Here is a 22,358-nt window from a genome sequence, read left to right on the forward strand (position 1 = left end):
TCTCAAGATTACAATGCTGAATCATCTCCATTAGACTTTATCATGTCCCCTTGCATGGTAACTTCCTGCCACCCCCTCCTTTTCAACTCTCTGTTATGCATTGTCTCCTCTCATCAATGAAAGCCCCTTGAGGGCAGGGGCTGACTTTCTGTTTGTTTTTTTTTTTTTTTAATTTCCAGTGCTTGGTAAAGTGCCTGGCACATAGTAAGTGCTTAATAAATGCTTGTTAAATGATGGACTAATTTTAGTTCTCTTCATTCTTCACTTTAGTCATATATGACTGGCAGAATCTATTTCTGTTGTTCTTTGGAGAGGGGATGGGTTTTACCAGAATATCAGCAGTGGAGAGAGGTGCACCTAGGTGGCATAGTGGATAGAGTACAGGCCTAGAGCCAAGAAAACTCATCTTCTTGAGTTCAAATCTGGCCTCAGACATTTACTAGCTATGTGACCCTGGGCAAATTGTTGAACCCAATTTGCTTCAGGTTCTTCATCTGTAACATGAGCTGGAGAAGGAAATGGCAAACCACTCCAGTATCTTTGCCAAGAAAACCCCAAATTGGCTCATAAAGAGTCAGACATGATCGAAAAGACTGAACAACAACATCTAGAAGAGTTACTGCCAACAATGGTTAAATAGCAGGATTGTGGAAGGGGAAAGTTTCATTCTAAGGTTCCACAGAAGCCTCATCTCCCCTCAGGGTTAAGGATGAGAGTGATGGCACAGAAGGAAAGTTGCTAACATATTGACACTAAAGAAAGGCTCTTGTAATTTTTTTTTTAGTTCTACCCTTCTATTTTACAGGCAAAGAAAATGAGGCCCATAGGGAGAAATGTATTTGCCTGTGTTCACACAATTAGTAAGTGGTAGAACCCAGGTCTCCTGAGTTCCAATGCAGTGCTTGAATCTCCAAGGTCATATACTTTTTTGGGGGGGGTACTGCTTCTTTTTCTTTTGTTGTGCTCCTACAATTAATAGGCAAAGGAGAACAGCTATTCAAATGACTGACCTTTATTACTTCAGAACCTTCTTATTGAATAAATCCATCTTTTTCTCTTTCTGCCATGCTAGCTACTATAAAATCAAAATGTGCAACACACTTAAGAACTCAGAGAGAAATATCATTACTTTACATGATGATATAGCTTAGCACAGCTATGTAACATTTTAGTTCATTTCAACCTGTCATGTCCATGCTCTTCTTCACAATCAGCCTCTGGAGTGAGGGGAAAGAACAGGACACTGTCTACTGACTGAGATCAAGTAGAAAGAGGAAGGAAGCTGGGCAGAAAAGAAGACTTGGAAGATTCTGTGAGTGTATGTGTCAAGAACAAGGATAAAGGAGGAAGAGTACAGACAGAAAGAGAAATAGGCAGACAATATTAGAGCTAGACTTTAAAAATTATTTACTACCATTTCTTCATTTTACAGATGAAGAAAATGACTCCTGGAGCAACATGTCTGTTCTGTGGTCTTGAAGCTCTGTGGCTCATGCTGTGACATCAGGATCAGGATCAGGATCAGGTTCAGGATCAGGTTCAGGTTCAGGATCAGGTTCAGGTTCAGGTTCAGGTTCAGGTTCAGGTTCGGGTTCAGGTTCGGGTTCGGGTTCAGGTTCAGGTTCAGGTGCAGGCTCAAGATCAGCTTCATCATCGGACTTAGCCTTAGACTCCTCATCAATAACAGCCTTTGCAGGGTATTTGGATGCCAAGATCCTCTCCTTTTCAATGAGGAAATGGAGTTGCTTCTGTGTCAAAACCAACAGCGCCGTGTCCACAACAAATAGAATTCCAATCATCAATGGGAGTAGAAAATGCATATATCTTACAGGACCTACAGAAAATTTGAGAGAGGCAGACAAATGAAACAAGTCTCGTCTAAAAATTAAAATTTGAAAATGATCACTGAATGAGACTCAGAACTTTCTGTGGCTCACTTTTAGTTCTACATGGTCTTAAGATGAGTAGGAGGAATGAAGAGCAGGAGGGAGGCACTCATGATGGTTGGGAGGTAATACAGATTCCCTTCTCGTAAAGCTCCTCCTCTCCATAAACTAGCCACTTTTTAAACCAAAAATTGGGAGCTTGGGTCTGGCAATCAATCAATCAACAAAAAATTATTAAGACCTACTATATTCTAGGCACCATCCTAAGCCCTGGGAAGGAAAAGACTGAAGTGAATCAGCCTCTTCCTTTAAGGAGCTTACACTCTATCAGGAGAGTTGAGGTAGGAGATGATACTAACATCTAGGGAGACAAGAAAAAGCCCCATGCCAAAGATGAGACTCAGGTATAGTCTTGAATGAGACTAAGGATTCTAAGGGGCAGAGGAGTGCATTCAAGACATGAGAGAAAGCTAATACAAAGGCGTGAAGAGGAAGAGCAAAAAAAAAAACCAAATTGATTTGACTGAAGGAAGCAGGAAGCGGAGTAATGTAGGAAATGGGGTGGGGGTAAAGTAATAAATGGCATTAAATGTCAAACTAAGGAGTATATATTTGGTCCTAGAAATAATAGGGAGCCACCAGGGTTTATTGAGTAAATGGGTGAAATGCCCAGATTTGTGATTTAAGAAAATCACTCAGGAAGTCATGGTGGGTCGGGGTGGGGATAGATTGGATTACACAGAGATAAGGGAGTAAGTCCAATGAGAAGGTTAATAATGCAGTAATCTGGGTGAAAGTTATTGAGTACCTGAATTAGGGTGGGTTTGGGGAGAGAGGGGGATATGTGTAAGAGACCTTGTGGATAGAAATGATAAGATTTGGTAACAAACTAATTTGACAACCACACATTAAAGAAACAACGATATTCCCGGTTGCACATTTGGATGACTGGAAACATGGTGGTACCTTCAAAAGAAATATTGAAGTTGGATGAAGAGGATTGGGTTTGGAGGAACACTTGAGTTCCAATTTGGACATGTTGAATTTAAGATATCTGAGGAATATCTAGTTTGAAATCTCCAGTAGCCAGCTGGTAATCCCTAGATGGAGCTCAGTGTAGACAATAGGACTGAACATAATAATCTAGGGTTCATTTACATAGAAATGGCAATTAAATCCATGGAAGCTTATGAGATCATGAAATGAGAGAATGTAGAGTAAAAAGAGAAGGGGGCCCAGAGTCCACTAGATCATTGAAGTACAGCTAGGAGGCATGATGAATACATTGAAGTACATTTAGGAGGCATGATGTGGATACAATAATCCAGCAAAGGAGACTGAAAAGTGGCAGGAAGGGAAAAACGAGAGAATAATATCACAGTATTGAAGAGAGGAGAAAGTATTCAAGGGAAAAAGATGGCCAATAGAGTCAATTGATTTGCAAGGATCAAGAAGAATGATGACTAAGAAAAGATCATCAGATTTGACAATTAAGTGGCCATTAATAACTTTCAATAGAGTGTTTTCACTTGAGACAGTATTTGAAGCCAAATTGTGAGGGGCTGAGAAATAAGCGAAAGGAAAAGAAGTGGAGGTACCAAGTTTAGATGACTTTCTCATGAAGTTTAGCTGATAAGGGGAGAAAAAGTGCAGGAAAAAAAAATAACTACAGGGTATGGTCATATCTTGTAAAGGTTTTTAAGAATGGTTAAAACAGGTACATTTGTAGATATCAGGAAAGGAATTTATAAATAAGGAGAGACAAGTTTAGAGAGAAGCAACAGTAATGATAAGAGCTAACATTTGGATAGCAGTGCTTTGTATATCTCATTTTATCTTCAAATAGCCCCATGAGGAACTTTTCTTTAGTGTATTCATGGTTGAGAAAGAGAATAAGTGACTTGCCTGAGGTCACGCAGGTAGGAAATGTCTAAGACACGATCTGAACTCAAGCATTCCTGACTCCAAGTCCAACATTCTATCCACTGTGACACTTAGCGGCCTCAATTGTGGATGCAGTTTGTTGGGGAACATGGAAGGGAATAGGATTAGGGACAACTGTGGCAGTGTTGGCTTTTGAAAAGGGTAGAGCTACCTGATCATCAGAGACAGGGAGTAAAGGAGGAGAGGATAGTGGGGGAGAAGGTGAAGTCAATGGGGTCTGAGTTATGCAGTGAAGGGGAAGAGAGAGCTCACAATGAATGTGCCCTCTATTTTTTTCAGTAAAACACAAGTTCCTCATAAGAGGCTTGAGGATAGAAAAAAAAGTTTGGAATGTCCACTCAGGGCAGTAGTGAAGAGAATAAACCAGGGTTCAGCAAAAGGACCATTTTGATACAAAGGCCCAATAAAGATTAGATAACAAATTCGTAGGAGACCCAGTCAACTCAGTTGTGTGACTTGATCGAACTCTATCCAGCAACATGCTAAGTAAGGGAAGAGAAAGATGAAGTGAGTAACCTAGGGCTGATGTTTAACAAGGTGTGATTATCAATAGGAGTAGAAGCAAGGAATGGAGAATAAGTGATTGAGTAGTTAACTTAAGTAGTTAACTTAACTTGAGAGGGTAACTTGAGTCAAGATCCAGAAGGGAATAAAGTAAAGCCAGTGCAGGAATGGTGGCCTTGGAAAGAACTAATGGGTGTAACATCTGAAAGTTATGGTAAGGATGAAAATAATCTAAGTTCAGGAAGAGTAAATCATGAGGAAAGATGGACTAAGTGTTGGTTGTATTTTTATAGAGAAATTTCAGAGTTCTTGATCATAGAAGTGGAACTTGTATGGGTGATGGCAAGATCAAAGGTGTGACCATTCCTGATATGGACTAGACTGTAGTCTAGACCAACAAATCTAACAAACAATTCTAACAAATCTTTTTACTAAAGGGATTTGTTCTGTGAGGTTTGGATTCAGTCAAAGGGCTACACTTGAGGACCTAGCGGACCACATGCGGCCTCGAGGCCTCAGGTTCACCCCTGAACTAGAGGAATAGATCCTGAGAACTGAGTAGACAAAGGGGTATTTTTAAGTGACATTGAAACTACATATTCTTTTTTCTTGAAATTGTGACTGTCCCACATAATCTAGGCTATGTGGCTTCCAAACTGATTCACTACTAACCTAAAGGGTCTTTGCAGGTTAAGTTAGAAGTGAAATGTTTGTTTTCCTAGGACTCCAAGATCTAAAGAAGAAGTGGGCAGAGGAGATGGGATGGGACTGCTTAAAATAAGGGGCAGAACAAGCCATTTAAAGTTAATTAGCTATTAATTGGCCTATTGGTGAAATAATCAACAAATAACTCAGTCAAATATTTACTAGGTCCATGCTATTTTAAAATAGGAAGGATGGCATAGGTGACCATTAAGTTAGTTTCTAGCTCTAACATTATATATGTTAGATTTTATGTACAAGGCACTAGTCTCAATAAATCTTGAATTTGGTGTGGATAACGTCCACAAAACAGATCAGAATAATGCTCAAAATGTTAGGTAGATTTTCTAGGGGCTCCTTTAGCTTCCTCAGAAAATGCAACAAGGGTAAATTTCCCCATAGATCATGGAATTAACATAGATTGCCTTCTGGGAGAGGCCTGTTCTACTTCCTTTTTACCCTCTGTCTCCACTGACATTCTACTCTTGCCACCCAAATAGTGACTTCGAATGTCAATTCAGATCTTTACTCCCAGAAGTTTGAGATACCCTTCTGAATCCTAGAGTCCTTTATTAGCTATTTTTCTGGATCCTGATGATAAGGAGTTCCTTACTTTGATCCTTACCTTTTTCAGCTTTGAAATCAAGATAGAGACTCTCTGAAGTGTAGGGTATCCTCCATAGGATGCCAGTGCAGTGGTAGAAACCTTTGTTGTTGCTTGTGACAAAAGGAATGGAGAAGTTGTAGTTCTCATACCAGTATTTGAGGGCTTTATTATTATGGTAGAAAGTCACCTTATAGACATTTCGGTTCTTCCAACCATGGCAACTCAGAAGTAGGGATTCTCCCTCTTCTATGATTGTAAGTGAAGCTTGGAGGAGCAGCCAGTCTGAAAGCAACATTGGAAAAAATCTCAGGGGCTTTTCTGTGGTTTTGACATCCCCTCCCAGTCCCTGCAGTATAGGAAGAATGGAGAGGTTGGGGGAGATGGGGACAGAGTAGAATCTTTGATTTTTCTTTCAGAGATTCAACTAAACCAGTCTTTTTAAACTTCTTTAGTATCATGAATCTTTTTGGCAGTGTGATGAATCCTAGGGAACCGTCCTATCAACCTTTCTTTAGAATTAAAAAAAAACATTACTATTAAAAAACTTTGATCTATGGATTCTTTAGTCTGGGTCAGGACCTATATCTTGAGCCTATTTTAACTGTTTCTTCCCCAAGCTAAGCTACAGATTATTCAGGCACAACAAGCCCTCACTGGGAGTCTTAACTTGTGAGAAAGTCTATTTTATCCTCTTCTATTCATCCATGAGTATTTCATAGTTCCTTCTTTCATTCTTTCTATGATCTATTCAAAGCATGGGGTCATGATTAGACAACTATCCACACTGGGACCTACTTTCCTGGTCACCACCAACACATGTTCTACTTCCAGCCCAAATCTCACAGCTATCATCATGGGAAGTAATCCCTGTGGAGATGTGACCTGGCATTTGCTCTCAGGATGCTGAAATTCCTGCTTCTTTAGCAACCACACTTACCAAAGACCCAGAAAATAAAGTTCAGTTCTTGGCATTGTCAAATGGTTCAATATCAGAAATGGATATAATTTTCAGTAGAAATGACATTAGAGAATATGCATTACCATCTGTTTTGTCATTGCATCATCTGTATCATGGGACCTTTCCATATGATTTGCTGCTGAAACCTTCTGTTTGTTATCATTCCCATTAGAATGTGAGTTCCTTTCACTACTTGACAAAAACTTCTGGGAAAACTAGAAAACATTATGGCAGAAACTAGCTATAAACCTATAGTATCTTATACCATATAACAAGAGAAAGTCAAAATGGGTACCTGATTTAGACATAAAGGTTGGTACCATAAGCAAATTAGGAGAACAAGGAATAGTTTACCTGTCAGATCTACAGATTAGGGAAGAATATGTGACCAATCAAGAAATAGCATTATGAAATGTAAAATGGATTATTTTGATTATATTAAATTAAAAAGGTTTTGCACAAGCAAAACCAATGCAACTAATATTAGAAGGAAAGTAGAAAACGGAGAGACAATCTTTATAGCAAACATTTCTGATAAAGACCTTATTTCTCAAATATATATATAACTGAGTCAAATTTATAAGAATACAAGCCTTTCCCCAATTGATAAATGGTCAAAGGATATAAGCAGACAGTTTTCAGATGAAGAAATCAAAGTTAACTATAGTCATATGAAGAAATGCTCTAAATTGCTACTGATTAGAGAAATTCAAATTAAAACAACTCTGAGGTACCACCTCACATCTATCAGGTTGGATAATATGACAGAAAAGTAAAATTATGAATTTTGGAGAGGATGTGGGAAAAAGTGGTACACTAATACACTATTGGTGGAGTTGTGAACTGATCCATTGATTCTGGAGAGCAATTTGGAACTATGTCCAAAAGATAATCAAACTATGCATACACTTTGATCCAGCAATACCACAACTAAGTCTGTATCCCAAAGAGATCACAAAAAGTAGAAAACAACCTACATGGACAAAACTATGTATAGCAACTCTTTTTGTGGTGACAAAGAATTGGAAATTGAGGGAAATCTATCAGTTGGGGGATGGCTGAACAAGTTGTGGTATATGAATGTAATGGAATACTATTGTGCTATAAGAAATGATGAGTAGGGGTGCGGAGCCAAGATGGTGGAGTGAAAGCAGAGACTTGCTTCAGCTCTCCCCCAAACCCTTCCAAATACCTATAAAAATGGCTCTAAAGAAATTCTAAAGCAGCAGAACCCACAAAATGACAGAGTGATACAAATTTCCAGCCCAAGATAACCTGAATGGTTGATCAAAAAGGCATATCGCACCAGGAGGGGAGAGGAGCACAGGTTGGCATCGGCATGCCAGCCACAGAGAACCTGGAGCAGGCCTCAGAGGACTGAATCATGGGCAGCTGTGGCAGTTTCTAGACTTCCCAACCCATGAATGCCAAAGACAACTTAGAAGGTCAGTGGGAAAAGTCTGTGACTGTGGTGCTGAAAGAGAAGCACAGTGGGGTTCCAGCCCCATTCCCAGGGGCAGTGGCTGTTTCCTGATCTTCTGGCCCACAGACTGAGGGGGAATCAAGTGGCTGATCAGAGGGGATTGCAGGGACCTCTCTGCTGGTGCAGGATTCTCTTACTTTGCCTGTGCTTAGATCTGGGTCACAGTTCTGGGTGGCGGTCCTGGGAAGAGGAGGAGTGTTGGTGTGGTAGAGCTTGTAGTGGCTGTGGAAAGGAAACCCTCCTCATAGTTCCAAGACAGAAAAGAGTGCTTGTGGTCACTCACAGACCAGAGCACAGGCCAGCAAAGGAGTAAACACCTTGCCCTTGATCATAGCACCTTGGAAGAACTGAAAATTTACGAGTCCCTAGAAGTATATCTGAAAACAGCTGCACAAAACCCCTGAAGCTTGGGACAGTACATTCTCCACACTAGAAACAGACTCCTACCTTAACAAAGAGTCTATAACTCAAGTAATTGGCCAGGATCATGAGCAAACAGCACAAAAAAAGTCAGATTACATTATCTTACTTTGGTGACAAAGAAGATCAAAACATACAACCAGAAGAAGACAATGAAGCCAAAGCTCCTACATCCAAAGTCTCCAAGAGAAATATAAATTGGTCCCAGGCCATTGAAGAACTCAAAAAGGATTGTGAGAAGCAAGTAAGAGAAATAGAGGAAAAAACAGAGTGATGCTAAAGGAGACTCAAAAAAATACTGAAGAAAATAACACCTTAAAAAATAGCCTAACCCAAATGGCAAAAGAGGTCCAAAAAGCCAATGAGGAGAAGAATGCCCTTAAAAGCAAAAGTAGAATGGGGTAAAATATCTCACATGAAACAGACAAGAAAAGTCTTTTACAGTGGAGGGGAAATGGGGGAAGGTGAAAGGGAATGAGGGAATCTTATGCTCATAGGATTTGACTTAAGGAGGGAATAACATACACCATGGGGTATGGAACTCTATCTTACTCTACAGGAAAATAAGGGGGAAAGGGGACAAGAGAGCAGGGGGTTGATAGAGGGGAGGGCAGATTGAGGGAGGGGATAATCAAAAGCAAACACTTCTGAGGAGGGACAGGGTCAAAAGAGAGAATAGAATAAATGGAGGGGGTAGGATAGGATGAAGGAAAATATACTTAGTTTTTCACAACATGACTACTATGGAAGGGTTTTTCATGAGTATACATCTATAACCTATATTGAGATGCTTGCCTTATCAATGAGGGTGGGTGGGGAGGGAGGAAGGGAGAAAATTTGTAACCCAAAGTTTTAAAAACATATGTTAAAAATAAAAAAAAAATTTAAAAAAATGGTGAGTAGGCAGATTTCAGAAAAACCTGGAAAGGCTTACATTAACTGATGCAGAGTGAAGTGAGCAGAGCCATAGGAACATTATATACAGTATTAGCAACATTGTGTGATGATCAACTATGAACAACTTAGCTCTTCTCAGCAATACAACCATCCAAGACGGTTCCAAAAGACTCATGATGGAAAATGTTACCCACATCCAGAGAAAGAACTGATGGAGTCTGAATTCAGATCAAAACATACTGTTTTCACTTTTTTTTTTAATGGTTCTCTTCTTTTGACTGATTTCTTCTTTTACAACATGACTGATACAGAATTATGTTTCACATGATTGCATATACATAGCCTATTTAAATTACTAACCATCTTAGGGAGAGAGGGAAATAATTTGGAACTCAAAATTTAAAAAAAGTTAAAATTGTCTTTACATGTAATTGGAAAAAAGATACTATTAAAAAAGAATATTGAATTCCTTGAGAACAAGATTGTCTCACTTATCTATTTGTATTCTTGATGCTTGTAACCATACTTTGCTTATAGTAATTAATTAATGCATTTCCATTCATTCATTCATTTATTCAATCATTCATCCACTCATTCTTTCATTGCTATGACAAGGGGTGGGAATACAAGAATGAGTCTTACTATATAAGCTTCTTAAGATCAGGGCCTGTTTTTACCTTTCTTTATTTACCCAAATTTTAAAACTTTTTATGTTCCTGGCACATAGTAAATCCTTAACAAATGCTTATTGGTTGAAACTTCTAGAGACTAGTGACATCCTATATAATGACAGAACTGCATCGTGTTGAAGTTGGAAGAGACTTCATAGTTGAAACTGTATTGGAACAAAAACTTCCCCCATGATATACCCAACCAGTTGTCATCTTGTCTTTGACTAAAGACTTCTAGGTGCCTCCTGAGATAACTTTGGGATACCTCAAATTATTAAGAAACTTTTTTATATCAAGTTGAAATACTCCTCTTTCACCTTTATTTCTAAACTCTCACCTCTGGAACTAAGCACATACATCTAACTCCTCTTCTACCTGAAAGCCTTTTGTTGTTGTTGTTGTTTATCCTTCCTTCTCAAAGAGAACCATGATATCAGGGAGGTGATGCCATGACATGTGAGTGAATTGGATTTAAGTGATGGAGGGCAGTGCAAAGTCACCAGCCTCACTTTCTCCTCCAGAGCCATCTGGATCCACCGGCAAGACAAAAATCAGGATGACTGGAGATGGCCCTGGATGCAGTGGCCTTTTTACGCTGAGGTCTTTAACAGGTCTCAGTTTGACTGAGCAATGCCCATTTAGTGATTAGGACTAGGTAAGAAATGAAGGAGAGAATGGCTTCTTCCGCCTAGTTAAAAAAATCATTCTGGGAGTGGTTTCTGGCCAAAACAGAAACAATTGCTATTTACATTCACTCTGAGCCAATCATCATCCAAGTAATGACCAAGTGGGGCTTGACCTGGGACCTATTGTTGGCCAATCAATGAGAGCAAGAACAGTTTGAGTTTAAGGCATGGTCCTAAAGAAGAAAAAAAAAGTCTAAAACCCAAAGACTCCAACTTCTGGGATAAGAACTCACTATTTAACAAAAATGGCTGGGAAAACTGGAAAATAGTATGGCAAAAACTATGGGTAGACCAACATGTTCACCGTATACTGAGATAAAGTCAAAATGGGTATACAATTTAGATATAAAGGCTGATACTATAAGCAAACTAGGAGAGCAAGGAATAATATACCTGTCAGATTTATGAATGGAAGAATTTATGACCAAATAAGAGATAGAGAACATTATGAAATAAAAAATGGATAATTTTCATTACATTAAATTGAAAAGTTTTTGCACAAACAAAGCCAATGAAACCAAGAAACAGAAAGCTGGGAAACAAGTTTTACAACCAGCATCTCTGGCAAAGGCCTCATTTCTCAAATATAAAAAGAACAGAGTCAAAATTATAAGAATACACATCATTCTCTAATTGATAAATGGTCAAAGGATATGAACAGGCAGTTTTCAGATGAAGAAATTAAAGTTATCTATAGTCATGAAAAAATGCTCTAAATAATTATTGATTAGATAAATGCAAATAAAAACAACTCTGAGGTACCACATCACACCTATCAGATTGGCTAACATGACAAAACAGGAAAATGATAAATGTTGGAGAAGATGTGGGATAATTGGAACACTAATGCACTGTTGGTGGAGTTGTGAACTGATCCAGCGATTCCGGAGAGCAATTTGGAACTATGCCCAAAGGACTATAAAGTGTATGTACCTTTTGACCCTACAATACCACTTCTAGGTCTGTATCCCAAAGAGATTATTCAAATGGGAAAAGGGCCCACATGTACAAAAATATTATAGCAGCTCTTTTTGTGGTGGCCAAGAATTGGAAATTGAGAGTATGTCCATCAACTGGTGAATGACTGAACAAGTTGTGGTATATGAATATAATAGAATACTATTGTTCCATAAGAGATGATGAGCAAATAGACTTCAGAAAAACCTGGAAAGACTTACATGAACTGATGCAAAGTGAAGTGAGCAGAACCAGGAGAACATTGTATATAGTAACAGCAACATTGTGTGATGACTAGCTTTGATAGACTTAGCTCTTCTCAGCAAGGCAAGGATCTAAGACAACTCCAAAAGACTCATCATGGAAAATGCTATCCACATCCAGAATAAGAACTATGAAGTCTGAATGCATATTGAAGCATACTATTTTCTCTCTCTCTCTTTTTTGTTTCTTCTTTCTTGTGGTTCCTCCCATTGGTCCTAATCCTTCTTTACAACGTGAGTAATGTGAACATATGTTTAATAATAATGTATACGTAGAGCCTGTATTAGATTGCATGCTGTTTTGGGGGGGGGTGAGAAGGAGAGAAAATTTAAAACTCAATATCTTATGGAAGTGAATGTTGAAAATTAAAACTAAATTAATTATTAAAAATAGTAAAAGAAAAAAAAGAAGAAAAAAATTTAGTCCATAAAGCCCAAGATATCTTGTAAGGTTTCAGCGATCAAAATTTACATTCCTTTGTGCAGAACACCTGCAGGTAAAGGTATGATTCCCTATGTGGACAGAGGGAAGGGAAGGGAAGGGAAGGGGAAGGAAGAAAGGAAGGAAGGAAGGAAGGAAGGAAGGAAGGAAGGAAGGAAGGAAGGAAGGAAGAGAGAAGGAGAAATAGAAAGGAGCTGTGTTGCCCAATTGACCAGTTCCAGTTCAGTCCCCAGTGGGCCAACTCCTACTACCACTCACAAAGATTGTTGCTTATCCATTGTTCTGAAAGAGGACAATGACAAAGCCATGACATGCAAGTGAATCAGATTTAAGTGAGGGGGGGCTGTGCAAAGTGACCAGCCTTACTTTCTCCTCTGAAAGCCTATCAAATATTTGAATATAACTATCATGTCTCCCTTAATTCTTCCCTTTTCCTTGCTAAATATCCCCAGTTCCTTCAACTGATCTTCACAGAGCATGGTCTCAAGATCCTTCACTGTTCTGGTTGCTATCTTCTGGCCAATCATCAGTTTATCCAGTTACTTCCCAAAGTAGAGAGAGAGCTCAGAACCAACCAGATGTGGTCTGACCAGAGCAGATTCCAATGGGGTTATCACTTATCTAAGGCTGGAAACTATGTCTTCTTTAATACAGCCTATTTTAGTTGTCATACTGAGATTATTGAAATTGTTTTATTGACTGAAATTGAAACTGCAGTCTCCACTCCAAATCCTAGGATCCTTTCTAAACACACACACACACACACACACACACACACACACACAGAGTAGTCATGTCTTTTGAATCCTGTAGAGTTGAGTTTTTAATTCAACTCTGAGGGTTTATATTTATCCCTATTGAATTTGATCATAATACAGCAGAGGATAATAGATTTAGAACTGGAAGGCACATCTGAGGCCCTCTAGGCCAATGCCCTCATATTCCAGATGAGGACACACAAGAATGGAGAGGCTATCACTTGACTAAGAGCATGCAGGTAATAAGCATCAAGGCAAGATTTGAAATGAGGTGTTCTAACTCCAACCAGAGAACTTTCCTTTACACCATCTTGATTGTCCAAAACTTAATTCTGTCAAGATTTTTTTTGGATCTTAACTCTATTTAACTATCTTTCCAGCTTGGTGCCATCTGCAAATCTGGTAAGCTTTCCATCTGAACATTTAACAAAGTCTATGATAAATGCTAACCTCAGTTTCCTCATCTGAAATATGGGGATAATAATAGCATTTACTTCACAGAGTAATTGTTAAGGATCAAATGAGATAATATGTATAAAGCACTTTGTAAATCCTAAAGCATTGTATAAATGATAATACTCCTCCTCCCACTCCTATTCTTACTGTTATTACATGGAGGCAGTCTTTTCAAGTGAGTGATTACAATGTGCCAGGCACTGTTGCAATCAATTGGCCATTCAACCAGTTCCTAATCTACCTAATAGTATTATTATAACTCATATTTCTTTGCTTTATCCACAAAAATAGTATGAGATGGGTTGTCACATGCATTATTAAAATCTTGATGAACTCTATAGGAAGCATTTGATTGTTCAACCAGTCTTTTAACTCTGTCAAAAAAAAATAATGAGGTTAGTTGAGCATGAGCTATTCTAGATAAAGATACACTGACAACATGACTCTAGGTGCTCCTACCCCAAGCTCCCTCCTAATACAGTTAAGAGGTCCTAGATCAGCCCTGCAACCTATCTATGACTGAGGCAATTTGAGACACATGACTTTGAGTTAACCCCTTTCCTAGCTCCCCAATATGAACCCTACTATCAAGGAAAGCTGGGGCCCTGGAATCAAACCAGTCCTAAGTCTTGCACAGAAGTAAAAGGGGTGGTAGTGGAAAACTAACCAGTATGGAGAACCAAAAAGACCTCATCCAGGCAGTCAGGCAGGAAGAACCACTGAAAGGTACTCCTCTCTTTCCTTAGCTTCTCTACCAATTTTCTGGATGCCATGGTGGAGGGGTGGTCAGGTGGAAAAAAAATAACATGGACGTTCATTCCATTTGGATTAGCTGCAAGTCAACAGCTATAAGATTTCTGGTGATTTCAGAATCACCAGGCATTGTCATCTATCCTTCCATAATGCCCTACAGATCCCTGGGCATTGTACTATCTGATTTGTGGATGCACTCTAAGGAACCTGAACCTTGGCATTCACACTAATACTGAATATTTAGAATGTTCAGGCCTACTCAACTTTCCTGTAAATCTGTTGCTTTATACATCTTGTCTTTACTGATTAGAATGTGAACCCCTTGATAGCAGAAGCCATCATGTTTGTTTCTTTGTTTTTTATTCATATATCCAACACTTAGCCCAGTGCTTAACACATATTAGTCACTTGAAAAATGCTTTTTCATATAACCTTTGCCCCATATCTCCCTAGGTCCAATACTTACCACTGTAGACTCCTATATATGTAGGGTCACTGAGGGTAGAATCACTTGTCTTGCACCTATAGTATCCACTGTTATTGAGGTTGGCAAAAATGATGCTATAGCTGGGAGTTTGAATTGAGGTGCTGGAACCATTGTGGAACCACTGGGTCTGGTTGCTATGTGAAGTGCCTGATCCCTTACAGTGAAGGGTCACATTCTCTCCCCTGTAAATTCTGTTCCATGGAGGATTCAAGGACAGTAAAGCCTTCGAAGTATACTCTGTAGGTCAGAGAGTAGAAAGAGAGGCAAAGAAAATGATACTTGAAAAGATGTCCAATCTCAGAAATTCAGACATTCAAAAATCCATTTAAAGTTAATCAGTTGTCTCGACTTGCTCTGAGGCCCTGATATTCTGGGCACTGAAGGGAGACCCAGAGGGAGATGAGTCCCTGCCTTCCTAACATTCCTACCAAATATAGTAACCTGTTCTCTATTGTCATCCTTCTTGGACTCTCTGCAGCCTCTAGTGCTGTTGATCACCCATTTCTCTTGATGTTCTTTTTGTGTGTGTGTGTGTGTGTGTGTGTGTGAGACAATGCTTTCTCTTGGTTCTCTTCTACCTTGTCTGACTACTTCTCAGTCTCTTTTGCTGGATTTCATCCATACCATTTCCCATAACTGTGGATATCCTCCATGAGCCCTTTTCTCTACTCCCTCTCTACTGTCTCGCTTGGTGATCTCATTAGCTCCCATAGATTCAATTATCATCTACATGCAGATAATTCTCAGGTCTATTTGACCAGCCCTAACCTCTCTCTGGATGCATTGGATGACAGAGCCAAGATCCAAAAAAGTCTTGACAGACTTAAGTTTTGGACAATCAGCATAGTATAAGGGAAAATTCTCTGGCTTAAAAGTTAAAGAACCTTGGTTCAAATCCTGCCTCTGATGCTTATTACCAGTGTGATCTTAGTCAGGTCACAGCATCCCATACTTTAGTTTCCTCATATGTAAGAATGTAAGATCATTTCCAGCTCTAGGTCTATGATCTTCTTCTCTAATACCATCAAATTCAGTGGGGATACATGTAAACTCTTACAGTTGGGCCAGTCAGCCAATAAATATTTATTAAGTGCCTACTATGTGCTAGGCACTGTGCTCAACATTGAAGATACAAAAAAGGGCAAAAGACAGTCCCTGACTGCAAGGAACTCCCTAATCTAATAGGAGAAACAATAAGCAAATAAATATGCACCAACAAGCTATATATAGGAGATTATTAAGAGGGATTTAAAAACTCAACTTCACAAGGATAAGATGGAAACATATACAACTGGGAAATAAGATATACAGGCAAAGGAGTATAGAAATCTATCCTGCCCTACAGGAAAATAGAAGGGGAAAGGAATAAGAGAAGGGGGGAAGTGATAGAAGGGAGGGCAGATTGGGGGAAGGTACATTCTAAATATATGCCGTCTTGGAGTTGGTGGAGGGGAGAGATAGGGAGAAAATTTGAAACTCAAAATCTTATGGAAGTGAATGTTGAAAACTAAAAATAAATTAATTAATTAATAATAAAAAATTTTAAAAAATAAATAAGGACAAGCTTACTCTTGCAAATATCACCTCTTTATATTCAGCAACCATCCCTTTCACAATGCACTCCTGATTTTTTTTTTTTTTTCAGGAACTGAAGTCAAGTCATTGTTGGCAGAGTCTATCCTCTTTCCTTTTTAGGAGTTCAGGGCAATATTTGCCTTTCTTCAATATGTGACACCTCTTCTGTTCTCCACATTCTCTCAGGTAGCTCTTACAGAATCATAATTCAGCTAGGCCTAGTGATGCAAACTCATCAAAGGCATCTAGGTGCTTTCTTAATATTGCTCTACCTGTCTTAGGCTTCATTTTTTTTAATCACTTATTTGTTCTGTCCTTTCCAATCCAAAGATTATTCTTCTTGGAAGAGAATAGAGAGGTAAAAATAAGAGTGACAATTCTGTAATTTCTCCATTGCCAGTAATCATTATATTTTGCACTCCTACCCTCTGCAAAGCTCCTAATCCTTTTTTGATTGTTCTTTTAAAAAAAACTTCTCTCCCCCCAAACAAACAAAATTTTTTTTCAGTTGTCCCTATTTCCTGTTAGCCACAGTCCATAGTAAATATAAAGGGTAGTATGGGGGAGTGGGGAGGGGAGATTGACCTATAGGAATCTCATCCTTCAAATATGGGCAGCAGTGTTTTGCTTGCTACATATCCACGTGCAGACTTGCCAAGATTTCCTCTGGGCATGAGTAATAGAAAGACCATTACTCTACTTTAGAGCACGCATGGATATCCTATGATTATTTCTTATCCACTATCCGTGTTGTGAAGAAACAAGAGGTTTGACTGGCACATATACTTTAGGAGTCCTGGCTGCATTCTTACAGGAGTGATCTGCACTTGCTCTTTGTGCATGTCTTCTCTTTATTGTTGTTGTTGTTGTTTTTTTTGTTTTTTTTTTTTTTTGCTTTTTGGTGAGGCAACCGGGGTTAAGTGACTTGCCCAGAGTCACACAGTTAGTGAGTGTTGTGTGTCTGAGGCCAGATTTGAACTCAGGTTCTCCTGACTCCAGGGCTGGTGCTCTATCTACTGGCACCTAGCTGCCCATGTATGTCTTTTTTAAAAACTCTAAATTGGTCTCTTGGTACCTAGTGCAACCATGCAGATCTCTTTAGAGGTTGTCTGTTGCTTTAGAGGAGTCCACTGACTCTTGTGTTCTGTCTTTTGTGAACATCTAGTTATCCAGACTGCTATTCATTGCAGCTACTCTCTGTCCTGGCATCTGGCCTGGTGGATTTACACAGTCATCAGCTCTTTCATCCTTTAATTTAAAAAGCTTTTTGATTATATTTGCATAGCTTCAGGCAAAAATATTTTTTTTCAACCTTTCTTGGATGTACTTTGGAGTCTGTGATTTTTATGTTTAAAGATATGCTATGGACTCCAACACCTGAGTAGAAGTTTCAGTGGAATCAACATGTAGCATTCATGGTGCAATATATGCATACAATGCTAACAAATCAAAGTTTCTGACTTAAACCCGAAGGATCTTGTTAGCTGGAGCTGTTTTATGTCTGGAAGAGATGTTGAGTGGGGTGAAGAATAGCCTTGTGGAGGGGAAAATTCCCATTCCAGCCAAGGTTCAGAGAGAGATATAGACCAGAGGTGAAGAACCTGTGGCCTCCAGGTCACATGTGGCCCTCTAGGTCCTCACTTTGAATCCTTATTTGAATCCAATTGGATTTCATCAGAGGGCTGCACTTGAGGACCTAGAAGGCCATATGTGGCTTCAAGGCCACAGGTTCCCCAATCCTGAGATAGACTCTTCCTTCCCCCTCCTACTCCATGGAAGAAATAGCTGCAAAGTGGCCTCGCCCATCTTGGTTCAATTGCTGGATGTATGAGGTCTCTGACTATGCAAAAAAATTACTGGGGCTTTAAGCTGTAAGAGTAATCACAGAGCCTATTCTTCCTCTAATATCAAAGAGACAGCACCTCAGATGATGACCCCAGCGAAAGCCAGCAACTGGAAGTGGGGAAAAACTTCACAACTTCATGGCAATCTGTAGTGTCACATGTGGAGAGAGGAACACTGACCAAGTGTTGACCATTCAGGACCAGCAGAGGGCCACACCAGGCAAAGCTATATACCACACCCGCAGGAATGACAGAGACTAGACATTTAACAAAGACTATGCAATGAACGACCAGTGGAAAACAGGGTTAATAGGAATAGCACAAAGACATCATTAAGGTGATCCTGTGGAGTCAGGACCTTAGTTTCCCTTCCATGAGTGAGACTTGACTACACGTGCTCTCTACATATGAGCTTCTCCTCTTGATCATTATGTTTGCTTACTTGTCCTATTGATGTCTGTGTGTGTGTGTGTGTGTATGTGTGTGTGTGCATGTTGAAAAGTTTACCTGGGTTTCTGGGGAAAAGATTTATTGCTATTTTCTGACTTTGCAGTTTCATCAAGTGCCTTTGCTTCAAAACAAATGTATATTGTGGTGACTAGAAAACTAATCATGCTGGTGGGGCCTCATAAACTCTATTTTGGATTGGACCTACAAAGTACCTTGAATCTGGGGTAGCCTTTTAGGGGGGACCCACTGTGAGAGGTGAGTTTTACCTTCAAGGTTTTATATCTATTTTTGAGCAGGCGGAATACAGCGGAATGGAATAAAAATCTTAGAGTGGAAATACAGAGAGGGAAATCTTGGGAGGAAGGCAGAGTGAGAGAGAGCTATCCTGAGGGTGGCTCTACCCTCATTACACCAAATAAAATATGTTAAGAGCCTTCAAATGCAGAAAGTAAAAATATAATAGGAAAAGAAAAAGCAAGAGAATCCATTCTAGAGTTGTTATAGGAAAAAAACCCTGAAGATCAACTTGCCAGCCTATAACTCTGGGCATACCTGAGGAACTTATCCCTTCTTCTTTACCTTTTCCCAACCCTCTTGTGGACCTAAGGTGACTCTGTGACATCCAAGGCTGTGGCAATTTTAGGCAATAACTTTTAGAGTTAACTCCCTGATTGTGTGTGTGTGTGTGTGTGTGTGTGTGTGTGTGTATCAAAGTTCATGCTACTAGGACAGACGAAAGTCTTATCGCTGTAGATGCTTTCACCCTCAACACCCTTCCTCACACACATTTGGAACTGTCCCACAGCATCCCTGCAACCTATCCATGACTGAGGCAAATTGAAACACTTGACCTTCAGAGTGAACCTCTTGCCAATGTCTCAGTGAAAATCCCACTACCATGGCAGTTGAGGTCCAGGAATCAAATCAGTCCTAAGCTTTGCAAAATAGGAAAGGGGGTGGGTGTGGAGAACTGTCTGGTAAGGAGAATAGGAAAATGAGGAAAGGAGGAGACCAGAAATGCACCCCTGATTAGAACTATTTTAACATAGCATAGGAAGAAATAGGCAGAATATAGGAGTGAGAGAAAGGACAAAAATGATACATATGATATATGTAAATATATTCATTTATATGAAATACCAATATTCACAAGAGATATTTGGCATATGCATATATATATATATGCATAAATGTATGCATTCTTTTTTTTCTTAACTCTGTTGCTATCACCTGGCAGGTGGGGAAGGGTGTCCTTCCCCCTTATCTTAGCCCTCCCCCAACTTCTCATGCCCCATGAAAGATAACCAGGTAAGAAGAATGATATGGATCTTCTTCTCACTTGAATGAATCAAGAGTCAACCATTATAAACTTTCTGGGGCTATCAGGACCAGCAGTTATTACTATCTGCTCTGCCAAGCGCTCTAGACCGTTGGACACATTTGACTTGCTGACTTATTGTAAAGGCCCTTGTACCTTGCCATCCATACCAATGCTGCATTCTTAAAACTTTTAGGCCTATTATCTACTTTGTAACTCTTCTCTCTCCTAATAGGAACATGAGTTCCTGGAGAGCAGAGACTTGTCTTGTTTGTTTGTTTGTTTGTTTTAGCTTGTATACTCACAATGTAGTATGCATTAAGCACTTAAAATACTTTTTCACTCATTCTCACCTTCCTGGACCCTTGCCCCACATCTCCCTACTTCAACACTTGCCAATGTAGACTCCTAGATATATAGAGTCACTCAAGGCAGAACCACCAGGCTGGCATCAATATTCTCCACTCTCTCTGATGGTAGCAGAAATGATACTGTAACTGGGAGTTTGGAATGGGATGCTGGAGCCACTGTGGAGCCACTGGGTCTGATTGCTACCTGAGATATTGTATCCCTTACAGCAAAGGGTCACATTCTCTCTCCTGGAAACTCTCCATGAGGGATTCAGGAAGACTACAGGCCTTGAAACCTTCTCTTCTTGCTTCTTCTTGTCATGACCTCTCTCATAACCCTGACTCTTCATACTAATTTATACTTGTTCATAGCTCTCTGCTTTAAACTCTTTCCTGGATATGAATCTTGCCTTCCTCTATCAGAGTAGGAGTCCTAGGAAGGCAAAGGTTTTCCTACACCTTCTGGGTTTCCCTTCAGTGCCCAGGATATCAGAGCCTCAAAGCAAGGCAGGACTGATTGGCTATCATGTGGACTTTTGAATTGTCTGAATTTCTGAGTTTTGACAACTTTATAAATATCCTTCCCTTTGCTTCCCTTTCTACTCTTTGACCCATAGATGCTATTTCAAGGGTTGTAGTCTCCCTGAATCCCTCACAGAGAGAGACAAGGTATAACAAGGAGTGGGAAGCAGGTGGATCAGCATATTTCTGAGAGCAGAAGTCACAAAAAAAAGCAGAGATAGTGAGATTCTGACATTTACTGTGTGACTGCAATTAAATCATTTAACCTCTCTGAATCTCAGTTTTCTAGTCTAAAGATGGTTATAATAATATATGCTCCACCCACCTTGTAGGGTTGTTGTGAGGAAAGTATTTTGTAAGCCTTAAAGGGTTATAGAAATAGGAGCTATTGTTATCATTATAAAATAAGAGGCAACAGGTAGAGGAGACAAAGAAGTACTTACCTGTGGACCTTCCACTTAAAGCTGTAAAAGAACAGAGAGTAATGATCAGCTCCAAGGGAGAAGGGAGTTCCCAGAGGTCCTGCCATTGTCAGAGTAGGAACTGGAATATGTGGGGAAGGTGGCCAGAATTTGAGAGGACAAGAGTTCCAGCGTGCCCTTTTATCTCTGCCCTATGCTGTTGGAAGTACAGGGTTATCTTCAGAACTAGTGTGTACCTACATAACTCTGGCCAGGAGTTGAAAAATATTCTGGGTGCTGAGGCTCCCATATCCTCCTCCTTCCTCTAGTCATACTTAATCAGAGCTGAAATCCCAGTCCAAGTCAGACCTCTGATCTTTCATTGAAGACTTTGGTCAAGGAAAGTATTGAGTGCCTCCATCCAAAAGCAAACCAAAGCCTTCTTTCAATCTACTGACATTGGAGCATTTCTTTGCAAGTCCTTGACTCTAGGGATTCCACACAAATGTGGCCAAAGCCTGAGATTTCTAAGAAGTCAGAGTTGGGGGAATTTCTCACCTGGATTCCTTCAGTCCCTAAAAGGGTCAATGTTCTCCAGGGATTTACACTAAAAGATGCCATCTCTTTATGGGGATTTCTTTCCTCCCTCATCCTCCCTCTGCCTTGGCAGAGGTATATTAAATCAATAAGGAATTAGGGTTGTCAGATTTTTTAAGTCTAGACCTTCATTAAGCTCAGTTCAGTCTTGTTTCTTCTGCCTTCTAGTCAGTCCCCAAATCAGAATCCACAGGCTTAGAGAGAGATCAGAGCTCCCTAGGAAAGATTCCTAACATCCTATCTCTACTTGGGTATCCGTATTAGTAAAAGATCCATCTCTGCATTTTCATCCTTCGATCCCACCATTTTTCAGGCCCCTCTACTTACCACATAGTAGTAGAGTTACCCAAAGCAATTTGGGATTGGATGCAAAACCTTCCATAGGAACATGAGCTACCTCAGCAACCAGCAGGGACTGAAAAGGGAG

The 22,358-nt window shown here is 39.7% G+C and overlaps 2 protein-coding genes and 1 pseudogene across 2 annotated transcripts in view; 1 reads left to right on the forward strand and 2 right to left on the reverse strand.

The window, feature by feature from the left end:
• LOC114026397 (olfactory receptor 10J1-like) overlaps positions 1-22,358 on the reverse strand; it is a 267,452-nt gene that overhangs the window by 89,863 nt on the left and 155,231 nt on the right.
• The window catches only part of LOC114026374, a 64,067-nt pseudogene that overhangs the window by 16,679 nt on the left and 25,030 nt on the right, over positions 1-22,358 (forward strand).
• FCER1A (Fc fragment of IgE receptor Ia) lies at positions 549-22,339 on the reverse strand. Its single transcript, XM_027840063.1, has 5 exons — positions 22,259-22,339; positions 21,377-21,397; positions 14,854-15,111; positions 5,662-5,925; positions 549-1,834 (listed from the first exon to the last, which is right to left on the reverse strand). Exons 1-5 carry the CDS (start codon positions 22,311-22,313, stop codon positions 1,491-1,493), a joined length of 942 nt encoding a protein of 313 aa, XP_027695864.1. The 5' UTR covers positions 22,314-22,339; the 3' UTR covers positions 549-1,490.

Source organism: Vombatus ursinus, unplaced genomic scaffold (assembly GCF_900497805.2).
Source record: "Vombatus ursinus unplaced genomic scaffold, bare-nosed wombat genome assembly UNPS02014838.1, whole genome shotgun sequence".
NCBI classification, from domain to species: domain Eukaryota; kingdom Metazoa; phylum Chordata; class Mammalia; order Diprotodontia; family Vombatidae; genus Vombatus; species Vombatus ursinus.

Bases quoted from the DNA above. Each gene is read 5' to 3' on its own strand.
- FCER1A (XM_027840063.1), bottom strand. From the start codon at position 22,313: ATGGAAGGTTTTGCATCCAATCCCAAATTGCTTTGGGTAACTCTACTA. The intron at 5,926-14,853 runs GTAAGTATTGGA...TGTTGCTTTCAG, and splicing joins ATATATAGGAGTCTACAGTG to ACTGGCTGCTCCTCCAAGCT. The intron at 1,835-5,661 runs GTAAGGATCAAA...AATTTTCTGTAG, and splicing joins TGATTTCAAAGCTGAAAAAG to GTCCTGTAAGATATATGCAT.